Source organism: Narcine bancroftii, chromosome 1, assembly GCF_036971445.1.
Source record: "Narcine bancroftii isolate sNarBan1 chromosome 1, sNarBan1.hap1, whole genome shotgun sequence".
Taxonomy (NCBI): domain Eukaryota; kingdom Metazoa; phylum Chordata; class Chondrichthyes; order Torpediniformes; family Narcinidae; genus Narcine; species Narcine bancroftii.
Genome location: NC_091469.1, coordinates 453,096,645 through 453,117,855, shown reverse-complemented (window position 1 = coordinate 453,117,855; position 21,211 = coordinate 453,096,645). Strand labels below are relative to the sequence as shown.

The 21,211-nt window shown below is 39.2% G+C and overlaps 1 protein-coding gene across 17 annotated transcripts in view; it reads left to right on the top strand.

The window, feature by feature from the left end:
• LOC138751792 (sickle tail protein homolog) overlaps positions 1-12,487 on the top strand; it is a 689,307-nt gene extending 676,820 nt beyond the window's left edge. For 14 of the 17 annotated variants that reach the window (XM_069914590.1, XM_069914586.1, XM_069914588.1 and 11 more), the window contains 5 exons: positions 836-955; positions 7,306-7,380; positions 7,485-9,191; positions 9,676-9,804; positions 10,519-12,487. In XM_069914590.1, coding sequence (XP_069770691.1) covers positions 836-955; positions 7,306-7,380; positions 7,485-9,191; positions 9,676-9,804; positions 10,519-11,001 — 2,514 coding nt within the window. In that variant the 3' untranslated portion in view covers positions 11,002-12,487. Of the gene's footprint in view, positions 1-835; positions 956-7,305; positions 7,381-7,484; positions 9,192-9,675; positions 9,805-10,370 lie in introns of all 17 variants that reach the window. The other 3 variants (XM_069914587.1, XM_069914595.1, XM_069914602.1) reach the window with 3 other exon arrangements.
• The last annotated feature ends 8,724 nt before the right edge of the window (positions 12,488-21,211 follow it).

Below are 21,211 nucleotides of genomic sequence, written 5' to 3'. Positions count from 1 at the left end.
GTTGCTGCGCAGGTTGATAGAAAGCTTATGGTATGCTGGCCTTCATTAGTCTGAATTGAGTTCAAAAGCCGTGAGGTCATGTGGCAGCTCTATAAAACTCTGGTTAGACCTCACTTGGAATATTGTGTTCATTTCAGCTCACTTCATTACATGAATGATGTGGAAGCTATGGAAAGGGTGCAGAGGATATTTTCCAGGATGTTGTCTGGATTGGAGAATGTGTCTTATGATGCAAGATTATCGGATCCTGGGCTTTTCTCTTTGGAGCAAAGAAGGATGAGAGGTTGTTTAATTGAGATCTACAAGATTATGAGAGGCATAGATAGGGTGGACAGACAACACCTTTGTCCTGGGATGCCAGTAGCAAATACCAGAGAACATCTTTATAAGATGAGGGGAGGAACATTTAGGGGAGATGTCAGGATAAGTTTTTTTGCAGAGATTAACGGGTGCCTAGAACGTATTCCCGTGGAGGGTGGTGGTGGTGGTGGAGGATGGTACAATAGGGAGACTTAAAAGACTCTGAGACAGGCACGTAGATGCAAGAAAAATAGAGGGTGTGGGCATAATGTAGGGAAGGTTCCAAATGTTGAGATGGTTTGTTTAGGTCGCCATAGCATCCTGGTAAGAAGGTCCTGTACTTTGCTATAATGTTCTATGTTTAATTCAATGAAGTATTTGTTCAATTCAAAGTACGAACATTGTGATGGTTTTTAAGAGCAAGGATTTACACTGTAAGTTTTTCATTTAGCTGCACTAACAAATTCCCAGTTCTGTGAAAGGTGGTATGTGGATGATGTATTTTTGGCTAACATTCTGTACCTTGATTTCTCAGGCTTTCCAGAAATATTCAGTGGAGGATGCAAGTTCCAAACCAGTGGTTGAACATCCAAAAGTTGAAATACAAGCCAGAGATGTAAGATCCACAACCTTATCACCCACCAAAGATAAGAAGGTAACATGTATGGTATCAGAATACAAGCTTGCTGTGCTCTGATTTTTCTAATACTAACCAGACATCTTCCCCGCTGAAGTCTGTCTTCTGAAAGCTCTGTGAAACAGGCATGTTTTGTGGCCAAAGTGTCTTATACCATTTCTACAGTGATTTTTCCAAATGCAATGATCAGTTGGTCATGCAGTCTTTGCCAAACATTAATTGACTCTGCTAAGGATCTGTGAAGAAGTATATTCCCATTTTTGCATAACTCAAAATTCTATTAATTGATTGAAGGAAGTATTGGGGGTACAACCCTTCCCCTCCAGAATGCTGTGGTCAGGGATAGTGTCATATCTATAGAAAGGGAGGATGCTGCAGAAGGACTGTCTACTGAGATGATGTAGGTGAAGTCAGAAATAGGAAGGGAGCAATCATTGTACTATGGGTAGTCTATAGGCACCCAAATACCCCTCGGGACACTGAGCAGATAAGCAGGCTGATTTTAGAATGGTGCAGGAAATACAGGGTTATTGTTATGGGAAACTTCAACTTCCCTAATATTGACTGGCACTTCCTAAGTGCAAGAGGGGTAGATGGGGCTGAATTTGTCAGGTATGTTCGAAAAGGATTCCTGACACAGACGATGAGAGGAGGGTCCATTACTGGATTACATTTTGGGTAATGAACATAATATTAAGGAGAACCTCAAGGCGTATGTGAAGAACAGAAGGATGACTAGAATGTTGGGGCTGCTAAAGGAAAAAAGGTGCAACATGTGCCTGGAGGTGGAGGAGGTCCTAAATAAATGCTTTGCTTCAGTATTCACAAGGTCCTTGATCAGGGTGAGGTCAGAATAGAACAGGCTTGTGTGCTGGACGATGTGGAAATTAAGGAAGAAGTGTGGATCTTGTTAAAAATATTAAGATTGATAAGTCACTGATGACAAATGTGATATATCTCAGGTTGCTGGGTGAAGAGAGAAGAGATAGCTGGGGCAATGGCTATGGTCTGTGAGTCCCCTTTAGCCACAGAAGGTAATAGGAGAAAATCCTGGGAATTATAGACCAGTGACTCTTACATCAGTAGTGTGCAAACTATAGGAAAGGATTCTTTAGGATAGGATCTATGAGCATTTGGAGAAGTTCAGTCTACTCAAGGATAGTCAGTATGGCTTTGTAAAGGGAAGGCCGTGCCTCATGAACCTAATTGAGTTTTTTTGAGGGAGTAACAAAAAGAATTGAGGTGGGTAGGGTGTTAGATGAGGTCTATATGGATTTTAGTAAGATATTTGACAAGGTCCCCCATGAAAGACTCGTTCAGAAAGTCATGAGGCATGGGATTCATGGAAATTGGGTGTTTGGATTTTAAAAAGATTGGCTTGGAGGTAGAAAGCAGAGAGTAGCAATGGAAGGCAAGTATTCTGCCTGGAAGTCAGTGACTAGTGGAGATCTGTTCTGGGACCCCTGCTTTTTGTCATTTTTTAAAATATAAATGACCTAGATGAAGAGTCAGAAGGATGGGTCATTAAGTTTGCAGATGATACAAAGGCTGGAGGAGTGGTGGATGGTGCTGAAGGTTGTCGAAGTCTAAAAAAGGATATAAACAGGATGCAGACTTGGGCAGAGAAGTGGTAGATGGAGTTCAATCTGGACAAGTGGGAAGTGATGCATTTTGAAAGAAAAAACCAGAAGGCTGAGTACAGGGTTAATGGTCAGTTACTTAAGAATATGAATGAACAGAGGGATCTTGGGGTCCAAATCCATACATCCCTCAAGGCACCACACAGGATGATAGGATAGTTAAGAAGGCCAATGAGATGCTGGGCTTCGATAATAAGGGGATTAAGTTCAAGAGTCAAGAGGACATGTTGCAATTCTACAAATCTCTGTGAGACGACACAGTGTACTGTGTTCAATTCTGATCACCTCATTATAGGAAAGATGTGGAAGCTATGGAGAGGGTGCAGAGGAAATTTACCAGGATGGTGCTTGAACGGGAAAATAAGTCTTATGAGGTAAGGTTACCAGAGCTGGGACATCTCTCTTTGGAGGGAAGAAAGGAGACAATAGAGGTCTACAAGATGCTGAGAGACATCAATAAGGGTGGCCAGCCAGTGCCTTTTTTCCCAGGGAATGAATGGCAAGCACCAAAGGAGATTTGTACAAAATGAAGGGAGGGAAGTTTATAGAGACATCAAGGATTTTTTCCCACATAGAGAGATGTGAGTGCCTGGAATGCCTTGCCAGGGATGGTGATGGAGGCTGAAACATTAAGGATATTTAAGATATTCTTAGACAGGCACATGGATGGAAGAAAAATAGAGGCTTATGAAGTGGGGAGGGTTTCGATCTTTTTTAAAGGAATATATGGTTCAGCACAACATCGAGGGCTGAAGGGCCTGTACAGTGCTGTAGTGATCTACGTTCTAAAACTTGCACCACCAGGTTCATGAACAGCTGCTACACCTCCACTATAAGACTCCTCAACAACAAACTCAATCAGGCACTCTTTAAGAACGCTTACTTTTGCACTTTATATTTTTCCTCTCTGTATTACACAGTTTGTTTACATTTCTTTGTTTCATGTGTATGTTGTGTACAGTTTTTTTTTTGCCCTACCAATAAGTGGTAATTCTGCCTCTCCCGCAGGAAAAGAATCTGAGTTATACGTGATGTCATATATGTACTCTGACAATAAATCTGAAATCTGAATTGTATTAAATATTACATTGTAATATTACAACTCTGCAATAGAAGGTCAAAGCACATGAGCGGGTGATTTGGCCCATTGATCCAAATGGGAATTCCTTAATGGGACAATCCAATCAAGCTTATATCATGCCCCTTTCCCCCATCTGTTCTATGGGTTTTTTCCCCTTTTCACTCTGATTAATGAATGATGCTTGACTTGCTTTGCTGTGTGAATGAAGGAAGGAAGGGGTTTTATTTTCATCTACATAAGAACAATGTGCAATTGTGCTGCAGTTTCCCAAATGACCAAAACACACTAGTAGCAATTTATACATAATTAGCACATAGCACAAAGAGAAAAAAAGATAAGTTTTAAAGGAAGAGAATAAACTATTCCGTTTCTGTTATCACCAGTTGTAGGCCATGACTGTAAGCCGACCATCACCCCATGGTTTTCCCCCTCTGATTTGAACTTTTAATAAGAAAGGAGCTTTGCTGTGCATTAATGCAAAAAGATGCAAGTATCTGCCATATCCATTAACTGTCCCGCATTACTTTAGTTCCTTTATTGACCCATCCTTATGAATAGAAAACAGAACCACGAATAATGTGAACTTATGACAGTGATATAGAATATTCATTAAAATCCGATGACTTTGATGTATTCTGTGCTTTATCTGATTGCATTATATTCAGTAACTGGGAAAACAAAGTTTTTTTTCCATATTCATTTAAATATCTGCTTCAAAGTAAATTGAAACCAAGTTGACAAAAACATCAAACGAGCATCTGTTTCAGAGTGACACAGGTGCTGGAATCTGGAGCAAAGGGTACACAGCATTTCTTTTTGCTTTAAAAAAAACCTTTGACAAAGAGGAGTTATTTTTAAAAAAAAAGTGATCATTTCAAAATTTATTGTTCCATAGTGGCTTCTGCTTATTTGATTTGATGCAAATTGATGCATTTTTAAACTTGCATAATGTTATTGCCAGAAGATAAAAATCCATTTCATTTGCACCAAAATGATCCTTGTCATGTCATAAAATGCTATCATATTGCAAAGTCTTTCCAGCCTCTATTACAATTCCCATTAGCTTTGAAAAAATAATAAGCCAAGGAAATGAAAATACATTGAAATTTCAGATATCTTCAAACCCCATTTGCTTCTTGAGGATTAATAACTCAGTGCTGCCAATGTAAACTCAGAGAAAGCCATAAAATACTTAGAATCTGACCACATAAGACAGCACTTGCTAAGGTTCAAAGTGGTGTCATGTTTGGGGGGAAAAAAGCTTCACCAATATGTTAACCATTAGTATATAAACTTTATAAAATACTCCTCTTCACATTGAAAGATTATATATTATATGAAAACAAATATGGCTCTGCTTAATTTAAGGACCTCTCCAAAATAAATGATTTAAGTAAAATAGCTTAGAAATTCATTGTAGTTATTGAAGACACTTTGGTTGCTGGAACTGACCATTTTCTGGCTGCTTGTAAAAATCCTTCTAATTCTATAACTCAAAAGGTAGTCAATGCTGAGAACGACCTCAGTCTTCCTTTTGTTTCACTTGGTGAAAAAAACCCAACCCAATTGCAAGCATCCAATTCAATGGCAACAACTATTGCTGGCTCTATGAATTCTCAAATTTTTACTTCTATGTTAAGGTTAACTCGCTGAAGCTTTTGACATGATTTTGCTTGAATCCAGATAGAGTAATATATTATTGATAATTTTGCAGCCAGTGGAGTGATTTCTGTCCAAGGTCCACTCTTTGGCATCAGAAAGCCATACTTTCATCATATTTCTATAACTCCATTCTTCCTTTTTTACTTGTTTAACTCCAATTCTCTTCTAATTATGTTTAAAACTTGAGGGGGCTAATGCTGCATTTAATGTGAGTTTGACCGTTGACAAACAATCCATTTTAAAAAATAAGTCTTATACTTCAACTTGCATAGTTTACGTTATGCAACAAAATGTTTCTCCAAGAATTATTGAAGCATGGTAACATAACTGAAGAGTTCTACGTTAGCTGCACATACTCACATATGAATGAAACCTCTGAGCATTTCATGAGTAAATGAAGAGAGATGGCCTGGCATAAAGTCCAAAATCAAAAAATCAAATTAGTTCAATGAAACAGTGGATAACCCATCATGCAAAATCTTTTCACCTTATTCGCCGTAGTATAATAATGTAAATGAAGTACAACTTTTTAGACTTTACTGTCAAACTGATACTTCATTTCATTTCTGTCATTGTCTTTTTTTACCATCACTACAAAGAACATTTAAGTTGATCTTTTAAGTATCCTATTCCCTAGCTTTCTGGCAAATTGTAAGAATCACAGTATCTAAATCTGCTGCTGAATCAGGCAGTAGGCATTTGGGCCATCGTACAAATTAAATGTTATACTCTTTGTGAGGTCTGTTTTTATTTTAAAGGAAAAGTCCTGATTTTTTGCTTCCTAGATGATTCATGTAATGGGAGTTGTTGAGTTTTTTGATTGCAATCTAGTTTTTTTTGTGCTTCCAATCTATTTTTAAACATCTTTGTTTTCACTTTTGAACAGTTTTGAGGTAGAATGTAAGATAATATTTAAAATTTTGCTATCATAAATAGTGAAACAAAAGTCCTCACATGTAGACCTTGGATTGGTGCTCAGTGTATTGCTGTGGTAACCACCATGTCCCTAAGGAAGAGATTTCTGGGCCATTCAAATTTTTGAAAATGTAAATTTAGACATGCAACACAGTAACAGACCCTTTTGGCGTACAATCCCATGCCAGCAATTCCACCCAATTGACCTAAACCCCCGCTACATTGTGTTTGAATCCCGGTTGCTGGCCTTGTAACAGTGTTGCGCTAACTGGTACGCCAACCATGCCACAGAGAGACCACTCATTTTTATTACAGGACATTCCATTCAAACACTACTTCGCTAACTATTTGCTGTACTATCCTTTCTGTTACCATTGCTGATTTGTATCTGCATTTTTCTAAAAGGTAATTTTGAAATAAGGAAACTATGATTTTCCACCTATAATCAAAAGAAGCACAGAATAGGAGATTAAAGTTTTGATAAGCACCAAAATCATAGATGTCCTACATCTCAAACTTGAATGAATTGTTTGCTGTGTTTTGTGTGGATCGCTTTTTAAGGCATTTCTGCTTCTTTCATATTTCTTGTATCAGCTTCTTTGGGCTTGCTTGTTGAATACCTAAAATGTTGCTGTTTTGTTTATTGGAGTTGGAGCTTTGGCTATTGGTGACTAGCCTCCATGCTGACAGTGTTTCCTTTAAGATCTAACGCTAAGGGCTGTATGGATTTTTGGTGATCGACAAAAGCCTTGTCCAATCTGTGACTCGTGTTCTTCAATCTTGGGATAATTTGTGTGGTTTTGCGTGGTCAATTTTCACTTCATGATTGCTTAATATGATGTACTTAAGAGAGTTAAAAAAAAACCCCTGCTAATATTTAATTTTGACTAAATTAGAACATTTTGAGTTGCATAATGCATTATGCCTGTGACAGGCTGCACTGCAAATTGGTGGCTGCAATGTACGTTGCAGCCTTTAAATGCTTTATGGTTACGCTGCTCTGCTTAGATACAATTCCCAATTTCCAGAGCATTTTTTGTGCAATAACTTGTCATAATCAACTATCCTAGCAGAGACCAGACACTTTTGGAGAGCAGGTTATATGCAGAGAGAATGAGCAGAAGGCTGTGTTGGATTCTAAAGCGGTAAGTCATCTGAATTGTTGGCACGGGTTACAAAAAAATCGAATTGATTCAAGGAAATTGGTTGCAGAATATTCTTATATTTGTAGATTTTCTTTTTTGAATAGGTTTCGTGTGAGCCTGCAGTGGCCTCTGAAGTGTTTATATTCCACGATGTTCAGTCGGCTTCTCCTGAAATAGAGATCCAGCCACAGATCGAGAATCCAGTGCCTTCAGCTCAGCACAAGAATGGGACAAAATACTGTGAGGAAGAGAAATCTGTGCTCTCTCAAACACATGTTGCCATTCAACCTTTTGAATTGAAGAAAGACGTCACTCAAATGAAGGAATTTATGCCTGCAATGAAATCTGGCGAATTAGCTGTGAAGTTTGATCCAAAAGGTGGGCTTGACTCAACAGGGGAGGCAGACAAGCCAGACTGCACAGATATTTCTGTCTCTGAGGACTTTGTTAGTCAGAATGTCCAGTCCAAGCCTCCGAAAAAAAATACAGCAATGCCTCTGGTACAGACTACTTTGGTTCGAGACCAGCATGACAAATGTGAACACCCTGAATGGGAAATGCCATTGGCAGATATGAGTACACAGATGGAAAACTATAGCCAGCACGTGGTGTTGAGACAGAAGCCCTTCAAAAATGTTGAAATTAAATATCTGGACGATGCTGAATCTTCAAGCTCCTCTGGTGAAGACTCCCCAACAAGTGATAACATTGCATTCATGATCACAAACACTGAGGTCCAGGCGCTGTCCAGTGGGGAGGTCAATGAACTAGTGAACAAGAGAGGGGAATACATCCAGACCGTGAATGTAGATGCCAATCAAGAAATGACAGCGTGTCGAGATGGTTATCAGGAGGGTGGCCAGGAAGATTCTGTTCTCTTCATGGATAGGAAACCAGTGATCATCATTTTTGATGAGCCGATGGACATCCGTTCCGCATACAAAAGATTGTCGACAGTGTTTGAAGAGTGTGATGAAGAATTAGAGAAGATAATGGCTGAAGAAAAAATTGAAGAAGAGAACGAAGAATCCGAAACATCCAATCTTCCAAACCTTGCAGAAACACCAGAAGAACCCACGGAGATTAGTGGCGAAGAGCAATTGGAAAGCATTTCCCTGAGCATGGAGTCAGTACCCATTGTGATGCATGATAAAACTAATGACCTGCTACAGCTTGACTCCACTGAAGACAGCTCACCAAAAGAAAGTAAACCCAATGTAATGGAAGGTGAGGACTCCAAGTCAGATTGTGTTGAAGGGGATCCTTTTGCCAATAAGGCAGACAGCAAGAAAAAGTTCAAATTTAAATTTCCCAAGAAACAATTTGCAGCTCTGACCCAAGCTATCAAAACGGGCACAAAGACTGGGAAGAAAACCTTGCAGGTAGTCGTCTACGAAGACGAAGAAGAACTTGACGGAACAGTGAAGCGGCACAAGGAAGCAAAAAGATTTGAAATTGAGCAATCGAAAAGCAAAGAAGCCCCTGTGCCAAAACAACTTAGTTGTGCTGATGTACCCTCTAATACATCAAGAACTGACCAGATTCGAAAGAATACCTACAAGACATTGGATAGTCTCGAGCAAACTATCAAACAGTTAGAAACAACCATCAGTGAAATGGGCCCCAAGGTGGCAGAGGAAAAGTACACAACATGCCCCTCAAAGATCTGTGAATTATCTCAAGAGCCTGTATTATGGGATGAAGCCAAATCCACTGATTGCCCGTTGCAGTCCACTACAAAGACAACCCAAAACTCCAAGACCAAACCACCTCTCCTTCCAAAAATCTCAACAAAACCAAGTGAACAGCAGGTGGCCTGTTGTATTTTTTTAAAATCTGCTACATGTGGGTGATGTGCTTCCTCTTTCTGGTTCCCAATACCTGAAGCATAACTGGTTGATTGGTGAACATTGGTGCTGGGCAAAGCTAATGTATATTAATCTGTGAGCTGATTTGATCTTTGTCAATTGAAAATATAATCATGCTTTGGTCTAACTTGGTGTTTGACCTTCAGGAATTGTAAGCTGCTTATAAAATAACTTTTTTTTTAAAATTTCCACCTATGCACTTCTAATCAAGCTTAAATCTGGTTGAAAGTGAGGAACTGCTTATTTGTTCCCTATGCATGAAAGATGAGTAGACTTCTTTAATGTTTAGGGTAATGGTGATTGACAAGGAGGCTGTCCCTTTACTGATCTTTTGATGATTTGCTAATCCACCCTGCGATTCCTATGTGTTTGCAGGAGTATGAATCTAATGTGGTTTGTCTTACGCAATGGTTTGATTCCCTTGCAGGGTTCCAGTCTGATGTCCCCAACGAGCAGAATGCCGGTCTCTGTGGGATCAAAATTACGGCATCCACAAGGAAGTACAGACAAGGTGACAAAGCAGAAGCTGCAGGACTCCCAGCGACAGTTCCGACAGGTAGTTTTGTTCTAGAACTCTCTGCAGAAAATTAAGGAGATCAAAATATTTTGCAAAACTTAAATTCTTTTTTCTTAATTAAATGCTTTAAATGTCAGTGCTACAATATTTGATTCTAATTAATTCATTTCTGACTGGACCTGGTATCTGCTTGTAATTGCCAATGAACTGTGAAATATTCTATGTCTTTGCTGTAATACTCTTCAAGTATTTTCCCATTTCTCTGTCAGTAATGCCTTGTTGACTCTCTGTATCCTTTTGTGCAGTAAACCCATTAACAAGTAACTGACGATTGATATGTTTTCCATTAATTTTCCACCAGGATTTAAAATGTATGATTGGAATGCTAAAAATAACCAGATTTAACCAATACATCTGAACTAACTACTGTACCATGATAAGTTATGTCTATTGTATGGAGTGGAATATAAATGACTAGTTAGTTCGTTTATTTTCCAAGCTTGAAATCTAATAGTAGAAGCGCATGGTTCTAATAATCCTCAATAATCATACTTTTTTCTTTTATTTTCTTCCTTTCCACATTTATGTGTTGTGGGATTTGCCAGGTCCATTAAACTCCTGCAACGCTCACCAGGATAATAAGGTTCTGCACTGTTAATTCTTTTGTCTGCCTGGGACTGTTGTGGCAGGCCCCATGGCTAAAATGTTGATGGCTCTCTGACAAACTTCATCTCCTGCCATCTTTGTTTGCAGGCTAATGGAAGTGCTAAGAAACCTGGTGGGGAGAGTAAAGCTACTTCCCCTACTTTACCTGCTTCCAAGATCCCGGCCCTTTCTCCTAGCTCTGGGAAAAATAGCTTTGTGTCTGGTTCAAGCAGTGAACACACTAACCATCCCAGTACTTCCAGTAAACATCCCTTATCCACCACTAACTCCCTCACTCCAGCTGCAGGCCGTAGTTCCCAAGTTCCATCTATGTCCCATATTCCTTCCACCGCGAATGGCTCACTTAAGCTTCATGCTCATAACCCTGCCATAATGGGCAGAGGCCAGCCTCTTTCTTTTCCAAATGGCAGACCCTCTTCATCTTCCTCGTCCTCTTGCTCCTCCCTGGTTTCTCCGACCTCACTGAATCAAGGTGCGAAGAGCATCCGGACAATCCATACTGCTAGTTTTGCAAGCTACAAGCAACAGAACATCAACCCCAGCAAATCCACTGTCAAAGAATCAGCATAAAGGCACGTTGGAACCCTCCCATGTTTGATTTTTTTTTAAAGTTGCAGCACAATGATTTTTGTTTCATTATGATTTTGTAAATTCCTCAGAGAAGTGCGCGTTCAATGTAGCCAGATTTAACAGATTGTTGTAAACCTGTGAACACTGAATTCCTTGTGCGGTTTGAATGGAAATGTGAAGCAACTTGCAATGTTTCTCCTGTAAATACTTGTTCTAGATAAGCAGATGCAAAATTGGGTGGTATAATAAAAGATTGAATGTTGAGGTATAACGAGCTTAGTCGCAAAAACATTCACCTGCTGGCAAGTTTTTCTCAAGCACACTGGTTTGTATAGAGTATATTTTCACATTATGTAGTTGGCATTGCATTAACTATTGTAAAGTTTGAATTGCAGACACTGGGATATTGATTTTAAAGCTAACATAAATTATTCCATACTAAAATATTGCAATACAGGGGGAAAGCTGGGGAACTGTAAAAGAGATACAAGGTCAACACTAAATCAGTAACAAGGTAACTGCACACACAGTTTGCACTGAATTAAACTTATTCAGTCTATTTGTTATCAGACTGCTGTAGTAAGAATATTGCATAAATGCTTTATTTAGTTAGTGCTTGTTTCTTAATTCTAGCAAACAGAATTTACCTGCAGCTAATACTAAATCATTGATGGATTCCTGTAGCTTGAAATGATCTGATGCATTTTAATTGACCATAACTAGCTACACACTTCATTAAAGCAAGAAGTAATCAATATTCCCAAAAGTCTCTATTTCCACTCTTGGGAGGTCTTATAATAAATTGTACTTCACATGATGATGAGAAGGGTCTTGATATGCTGATCAAATGCATTGTTTGGATGAGTACAAGAGTGGTGTAATGTTGTAGATATACTATCTGTGTCGTACGTACTGCCATTCTCTCAACAATAAAAAATATAAGTATTGCTTTTATTTGGAGTGATGAAATGCTGCTTCCTATTTGCATCAGTTTTTATGTAAAGCAAACCATTCTTTCAAATTGCTGAAAACTTTGTACTTCCATTTAATAGTCTTTAAGATATAGTTATACAATTGTTTTCAAACTAATTTTTGCCTAGTTTCATAAAAGTGAAATGCTAGTTGCAGTTACTTATTACAAAATGTTAACCTACATTAAGAGACTTGTAAAACTGGCAAATCTATGTTTTGTGTGTATATGAAGTTATACACAATATCTGCTTATAAATCTGCAGGGATGCTTATAGCTTCAACTCTATTACCAAAGTTTGTTTATTTGCATGTCTTTTTATTATAAGATATATTTTAAGAAACAGATGGGTATATGTGATCGATAAGATGGAGCATGTTTGCACATCCAGAGGTTTTTTTTGTACATAGTTTTGTTATTTGTAAAACATATTCTATTGTAAAATACAGCATTGTGGTGAACTGCAAACTCTAGCCTTGTGAAGAAGCAATGAAATAAAGGGCCGCATGCTTGTAATTCTACCTTTTGTCATTTGAATAATGGTACTTAATCAATCTGAAGGATACATTTACTGTTGTGCTTTTTAAGCTCCCCAGGTCTCTCTGTCCCGTGTTTCTTTTATGCTCCACAGACCCCTCTCTACTGTACTCACCTCAATATTACTTCGCTTAATTCCCAGTTAAAATTATAGTCTTGTAAACATACTTAACTATTATTTTACTATCAGGGAAAGGTTTATACAGCTTTGGGAATTGTTTGAGTAGGCTGTGTTTTGAACACCTAATCATATCCCAACAGATCAAAAATTTGGCAAATGAGTTAGGCATGTTGGAAAATTGAGATTTCCAATCATTACTCAATCATAAAAACCTCAAACATATGGAGCATCAAAATTTATTGTCATAAACAAGTCATGAAATTCGGTGTTTTGTGGCCAAGCATTTATATTATGAACCATCTTACAACAATAATATATGATAAAAATTAAAATGATAATGCACGAAAAGTAAGGCAGTATCTTTGGTCCATTGATTAGTCAAGAATTTGTTGGGATGGGAAGAAGCTGTCCCTGTGCCACTGAGTGCTCATCTTTAGCTCCTGTACCTTTTCCCCAATGGTAGCATAGCCTGGGTAATGGGGGTCTTTGAGGATAGAGGCTGCTTTTTTAAGACATTGTCTCGTAGATGTCCTCGATGGAGTGAAGTCTGGTGCCTGTGATGTTGCAGGCTGAGTTAACAACCCTCTGGAGTTTTTCTTCTTGCCCTGAGGTTTGGCACCTCCATACCAGGCAGTGAAGCATCAGCCAGAATGCTCTCCATGGTACACCTTTAGGAGTTTACATGAGTCTTTGGTGACATACTGAATCTCCTCAAAAACTTGACAAAGTATAACCGCTGGCGGGCCTTCTTTGTGATTGCATCAACGCGGAGACTCCAGCACAGATCCTCGGAGATGTTGACACCCAGGAATTTGAAGTTCTTCACCCTCTCCACTACTGAGCCCTCAATGAAGACTGTTTGGTGTTCTCCTGACTTCCTCTTGAAGTCCACAATCATCTCCTTGGTTTTGCTATGGTTTCAGCAACTGCCACCTTTCACAGTCCAATTTTTCAAAAGTTTAGAGAGCCAAACAAGAAAATGTGCAGATACTCAGGTTGAGTGCAATACAAAAGGGCTTGGAAAAACTCAGAAGATCATGCAGCGTACATACGAAGTAGAAAATTAACTATTGTTTCGGTCCTGAGCCCTTTATAAGCAATCAAGAAAAGCAACAATTCCTGAATAAAAAGGTGAGGAAGAGGGGAGGTCTAAACAGCCTGAAAATCCTGAACAGAATCTTGTGCAATGCTTCTACCAACCTTTTTTTTGCCAAGTAAAAATACCATTGTAAATGATGTTTGTAAATGATAGGTTTTGCTAGAGCAAGGCTGAATATGTTGTGTTTTTATTTGTCTGTTGTCCCATTTACATTCCTGGCTAAGAACACAGTGCCCCTGAAGCAGCGACAAAGATGTATTCTTAATCCAATTTCTACAGATGCTGAGAATTGGGATTAAAACAGAAGTAGCTGGAAATAATCAGCAGGCTGTGCAGTCTCTGTGGAGAGAGATAAAGAGTCAGTATCTTGAGCCAATGACCTTTCATCAGAACCACCCATTTAAGTATTACAGTATTAAATTTTAATGAAAGCAGAACATTTGTCAAGTCACCACAGAGGTCCCAGCCCTGGTCCTGAGAATGTTTCAAATACCTAGTTTGCAATCTTAAGCCAATTTTAGATTGTACTCACTAAGTTTAGATTCATTAACCTGCCATCTATGAATCATATTCCCATATTCAGATATATTTGAGGACCCTCTGGAAAGCTAGAGGGGAAATTGGTTGAGATTTCTGTATCCTCATTAAGTATAGGCGAGTTGCCATAAAGCTGGAGGGAGGCAAATGTTGTGAGTCTATTCAAGAATGTCTGCATGGGAAAGCCTGGGAACTACAGGCGAGTGAGCCTAACATATGTGTTTGGTAAATTATGAGAGAGTATTTTGAAGGAGAAGATATGCATGCACTTGTATTGACAAAGGCTGATGAGGAATCGGGATCCAAGGAGAGATGGGGCATTTGATAAAAGATGATCTTCTTGGAAGAAAGCAGAAGAATTTGATATAACATAACATAACAATTACAGCACGGAAACAGGCCATTAGGCCCTTCTAGTCCGCACCGAACCAAACACCCCTTTCTAGTCCCACCTCCCTGCACAATGCCCATAACCCTCCATCTTCTTCTCATCCATATACCTGTCCAACCTTTTCTTAAATAATACAATTGACTCCGCCGCCACTATTTCTCCTGGAAGATCATTCCACACGGCTACCACTCTCTGAGTAAAGAAGTTCCCCCTCATGTTACCTCTAAACCTCTGCCCCTTAATTCTTAACTCATGTCCTCTTGTTTTAATCTTTCCTCCTCTTAACGGAAATAGTCTATCCACATCCACTCTGTCTATCCCTTTCATAATCTTAAATACTTCTATCAAATCCCCTCTCAACCTTCTACGCTCCAAAGAATAAAGACCTAATCTGTCCAATCTCTCCCTATACTCTAGATGCTTAAACGCAGGTAACATTCTGGTAAACCTTCTCTGCACTCTCTCCACTCTGTTTATATCCTTCCTATAATTAGGTGACCAGAACTGCACACAGAACTCCAAATTAGGCCGCACCAACGTCTTATACAATCTCAACATCACCTCCCAACTCCTATATTCCATGCAATGATTGATAAAGGCCAGCATACTAAAAGCCTTCTTCACCACCCTATTCACGTGAGTTTCTACCTTCAGGGAACGATGTACCGTCACTCCTAAGTCTTTCTGCTCTTCTGTATTCCTCAATGCTCTCCCATTTACCACGTATGTCCTATTCTGATTCTTCTTACCAAAATGAAGCACCTCACACTTATCAGCATTAAATTCCATCTGCCATTTTTCAGCCCACTTTTCTAAGCAGCCCAAATCCCTCTGCAATCCTTGAAAACCTTCTTCATTATCCACTATTCCACCTATCTTAGTATCGTCTGCATATTTACTAATCCAATTCACCACCCCATCATCTAGATCATTAATGTATATAACGAACAACAATGGGCCCAATACAGATCTTTGAGGCACACCACTGGTCACCGGCCTCCAACCTGACAGACAATTATCCACTACCACTCTCTGGCCTCTCCCTTTCAGCCAATGTTCAATCCATTTGACTATCTTAAAATTTATACCTGAAGACTGCACTTTCCTAACTAACCTTCCATGTGGTACCTTATCGAAGGCCTTACTGAAGTCCATATAGACAACATCCACTGCGCTACCCTCATCCACATTCCTAGTCACCTCTTCAAAAAATTCAATCAGATTGGTCAAACATGACCTTCCTCCCACAAATCCATGTTGAGTGCTCCTGATCAGACCCTGTCTATCCAGATGTTTATAAGTACTATCTTGATGTTTATAAGTACTATCTTGTTGTTTTTCCAGTCTGTGACGAGTGGTGTACCATAAGATTCAGTGCTAGGGCCATTGCTGTTTGTCTTTGAAATCAATGATTTAGATGTTTGTAAATTAGACTAAAGCATCTGGTATTGTAGATAATGAAGATGGTTGCCAAAGATTGCAGCAGGATCTTGATCAGTTGAACAGGTGGGCAGAGGAATGGTTGATTTAATACTGAAATAAGGTAAACAACAAAATAAAAATGAGGGGGGTTGGCCTGCCTAAAACGCCTTTGATACAAAATTGACTTTTTCCATCGTCAATGGATAATCAATTTTTAAATATTTGGTCTCGGAAAGAAATTAGATATATACAAGATTGTTACAAAGAAGTAAATAAATTTAATGTCATTTGAACAATTAAAAAATAAATATGGGATACAAAATAATACACTTTTTTGTTATTATTAATTAAGGGCTTATTTAAGAGATAATCTGAGTCTAACAATATTATTGAAATGTGATGTAGAATTGCTGATTCGTAATAGACATGTTAAAAAAACTTATTTCAACTATGTATATTTTATTGTAGAAGGCAACACTCAAACAGGGGATACATAGGTTTAGACAGCAATGGGAGATGGATTTAAATATTAATATTGACAAACAAAATTGGTCAGAGTTACATTGACCTAGTATGACAAATAATATAAATGTTAGATACAAATTAGTTCAATATATTTTTTTTACATCAATTTCATGACACAAGTTAAATAGATTGAAATCAGACTTTAAGGCTTGAGGTTTGGCCAAGAGACAGGTACTTTTTTTTACATTCTACTTGGTCCTGCCCTAAAGTGAGACCTTTTGGATAAATCTGGCAACTTTTTTTAGAACAGGTTACAGGAATTAAATTCCCACAAAACCCAATACTATTTTTTATTAGGGAATATTGAAGGAATAGGACCAAAATTGATATTATCTATATATCAAAAAGAATTTGTAAAGATCGCCTTGACAGTAGCAAGAAAATGTAAAGCAGTAACATGGAAATCAGATACCCATTTGGGACTGGAGCGATGGAACACAGAAATCAATAGCTGCATTCCTCTTGAAAAGATTTACTTATAATCTGAGAAATAAATATGATGTTTTTTGAAAATTTTGGCACCCGTAATTACAAATTGTGGGAATTAATTTATTAATGTTTTAAAAGTATTAAAAGATATAAACAGTCAGAGCCATGTGGTGAGGGGTGTCCTCTGGCAACCAGGTTTTTATTCTTGTTTTTCCTTTTTCCTATCTAGCTATCTATTTATTTATTTATTTGTCTTGGGCTTTTGTTAAGTGGGGGGGAGAAGATTGGGGTTCTGTACCATTGTGTAGAATGGACTAGATATAAATATTTGATTATTGTATTTTGTAGTTGGCTATGATTACATGTATGGAAACATTTTTACATAATTTTTTTTAATGTCATGGAGATAACTTCCACCCAACCAGGGCTAACCAGAAACCACAGTTAGATGCAGAAGTCTGAACACATCTCAGATCATTGGATGCATCCTTCAGGACAGGAGACAAGATGACACTAAGATTAACTAGGGTTGAACTCTCCTGTGTGATCCGGAAGGCAAAGAGTGGGTACTCATGGACAATCCATAGTCAGCTACGTGACATTGGTGACATAAGGCTCATGTGGCAAGGGATTAAGGCAATAACAAATCACAGGACAACCTTGTGAGTCAACGATAATAATGACGAGAAGAATAGGCTGATGCCAATAAAAAATCTCTGCTTTATCCTGAAGAACAGGCCCTTGGCATTACCACAGCTGAGGTGAGGAAATTCCTATCCAAGGTGAACCCACACAAGACAGCGGGACCAGACAACATACCTGGTCAGGTATTGAAGGACTGTGCAGATTAACTGACAAATGTCCTTATGGACATTTTCAAAACCTCACTGCAGTAGTCCATCGTCTCCGCTGATTTTGAGGCAGCTAACATCATCCTGGTACCAAAGAGGGCAAAAGTAACAGGCATCAACAAATACCACCCTGTGGCACTGACCTCTATATATAATATATGACTCATCTAGGAAACAATACCTCATCTGCTAGGCTGCTGTTCATCAACTTCATCAGGCTGATGGACAAGCTGTCCTCAATGGGATTTAACACTCTTCTTGTAATTGGATTCCGGAATTCCTAATAGAAAGACCACAGTCCGTGTAGATTGGCAGCAGAATGTCACGCACCACCACACTAAGCACTGGCGCACCTTAGGGCTCTTGATCACGCTACTGATCCACGACTGCAATACCATTTCTGGCTCGAAAAGAGTCACTGAGATTTCCCTCCCCCTCCCTCCACCTCTCAGTGAAGACCATTACACCCCATGCTCAGCATCTTCCAGCTACTCCTGTCAGGGGGAAAAATACAGAAGTATTAGAGCCAGAACCACCAGGCTGAGGAACAGCTTCTGCCCATGGGCACTGAGAATGTAGAATGACTGACGAACTGCTAAAACAACTTTTAATAATATTAATTTTAAATATATGTATACAGGCACAGTATTTGTATGTGTGTTTGCACTGTGGACTGAAGAATGTTGTTTTGTCGGATTGTACTGGTACAATTAGATGATAAATAAATGAACTTGAGAAGTTGGGCTGGCTGTCAGACAACAGGGTATACTTAAATGAGATTTTTATGGGTAGCAAGAATCGATGTTGGATTGATACTGGTGCATCAACTTTATGTAGATGTGATGATTGAGGGCACTCCAGGTACAGTTGCAAAAATTGCTATTGACACTGACAGAAAAGCTTGCAAGGTGACAGAGGCTACAAAGGGAGATGCAAAGTTGAGTGATTGGGTAAAGATCTGGCAATAAGAGTACAATGTGAGATTGCACATTTTGGCAGAAGAATAAAGACTGAAGAGGTTTAATGTGGAGAAGGATCTGGGTGACTGAGTACATGATTTGCAAGATGTCAATGTACAGTCACAGAAAGTGGTTAGCAAAGCAAATGAAATTTAAATTATTGCTGAGGAAATCAAACACAAAATTAAGGGGGTTCTGCTTCATTTGATACCTTTTCATCTTCGTCAGAATCTTGGGATTGAGGATGACTTACTTTGACCTCTGATTTGTGAGACTAGTGGCGGAATTACAGACTCTTCCACCAATGGGGCGGAAGGAAAGGGTATTTATGCCATGTGCTGCTCTCTCTGCCTGTTGTACAGGGTTTCTGAATGTTCCCAACCATAGCCTCAACATTTTCAATTTGAAACATAATGCCCATTCCTCACTTTGAATGTTTTATTAGCTAGTGTTTGTTGAGAGATTGTCCTTCGAAGAAGCTTTGACCACATATGAATATTTTCCCACCTTGTCCAACTGGTAACCTCCTCCCACAGCAGAGCTCAGAACAGTGTGTCAGTTTTGTGGTCTGTGTTTCAGTTGGTTGAGATTCAGATTTATGGTCGGAGTACATACATGACATCATATTCAACCCCGAGATTCTTTTTCCAGTGCCGTGAGGAATCTGCTGTGGGTCGTTCAGGTCTCAGAGGCAATTCTGAGGACACGCATCACTGCTGCACAGTTACATAGGGATTGGTGAGATCCTATCTGTATTGTATTGGTATCCTTATCTAATGAAGGATGCTGATGTGTTGGAAACTAATGATTAAAATTAATTTCGAAAACGCTGCAATCACTCAGCAGGTAAGGCAGCACCTGCGGAAAGAGAAACAGTAATGTTTCAAATCCAAGACCAGTTGTCAGAACCGGAACAGTAGGGGACAAAGTGTAAGTAAGCAACTTGGGAAGAGGTAACTAACTTGATTTCTCTCTTTTCCCTTTCTGATCAAGGATCCTGGGTCTAATCATTTTACCTGTTTCTCCTTCTACAGACAGATGTTGCTGGACCATCAAGTTCTGTTTCTGTTTCAGATTTCTAGCATGTGCTGTAATGGACAAATTTGGTAAGATCAGGCTTGTAACTACTGAAGTCTGGAAGAGTGAGAGGCAGTTAGGATGAAATATAAATTTTTGAGAGTGTGGGTGAGAAGACTGATGTGGAAGAAACTGGAACTGAGATTCCTGTTTAAAAAATAAGGGAATCCCCATTTAAGGCAGAGATGAAGATTTTATTTTTCTCTGTGGGTTATGGACCTCTATTCCTCAAGGGGCGGTAGACAGTGAGCCTTTGAATGTAATTAAGACAGTGGCAGATAGACCCTTGACAAGCAGGGAGATTCAGTGTTACCCGAGGTAGATGAGAATGCAGGCACTGAGGTTATAATCAGACCAGTCATGATCAAATGGCGGAGCAAGCTGGGTGGGCTTACTTGAGGTCCTAAGTTGTATCTTTGTCCTGACCCATTGGTGAACACCACTGGACATGTTGGTAGGGCTCTAATCCATATGTACAAAATCCCAGAGACTGTAGGATGATTCAAACAAAAAGTGTTTTCAGGAAATGACTGTGATTTTAGTAAAAAGGACAATTCCAGGACTTGCCAGATTCCCAGTATTCCCATTCCTAGGAAAGTTTAAGATAAGGTTCATTTCACTTAAATTCCATTTTGGTACTACAGTTACAGTAAGCCACCATTCTGCCTCCTGGTGGAGTCCAAATCCTGGCATGCCCTCCATGAAGAATTGTAGTGATAAGTTCACCGGGATAATTACTGGAATCTTCTGGTAGCAATCTCATCCTGGCCTGACTAGCAAGTGTGCGTGGCACTCCCATCCCCACTAACAGATGTGTCGGTACAACCTGGGGGTGGGAGGGTGCAGTGGTTGTTAACAGGATTTTTGGGGTTAACGCAACACTCCAGTGACCCAGATTTGAAGTGTTGTCTGTAAGGAGTATGTACGTTCTCCCCAGGTGCTCGTGTTTCCTCCAGCCCTCCACAAAGGTATAGGATGGGTTGGTTAATTGCATGTAATTGGGCGGCGTGGGTTTCTGCTGTAAATAAATTAAAATTTACAAAATAGGATCAATGTAAAAAAGTGATTGACAGTTGACAAACTCAGCAGTTTTTGCTATGACTAAATTAAAAAAAAATGAACAGCAAGTGTTTCAGGATGAGGGAAAAATTTGAAATCATAAGATAGAAGCTTATCTTCTGGACCACACATGTCAAACTCAGGCCCACGAGCCAAATTTGGCACGTGAAATAATTATATTTGACCCGCAGTATCATATCAAATATGTATTAGAGCTGGCCCGCTGGCCGCCA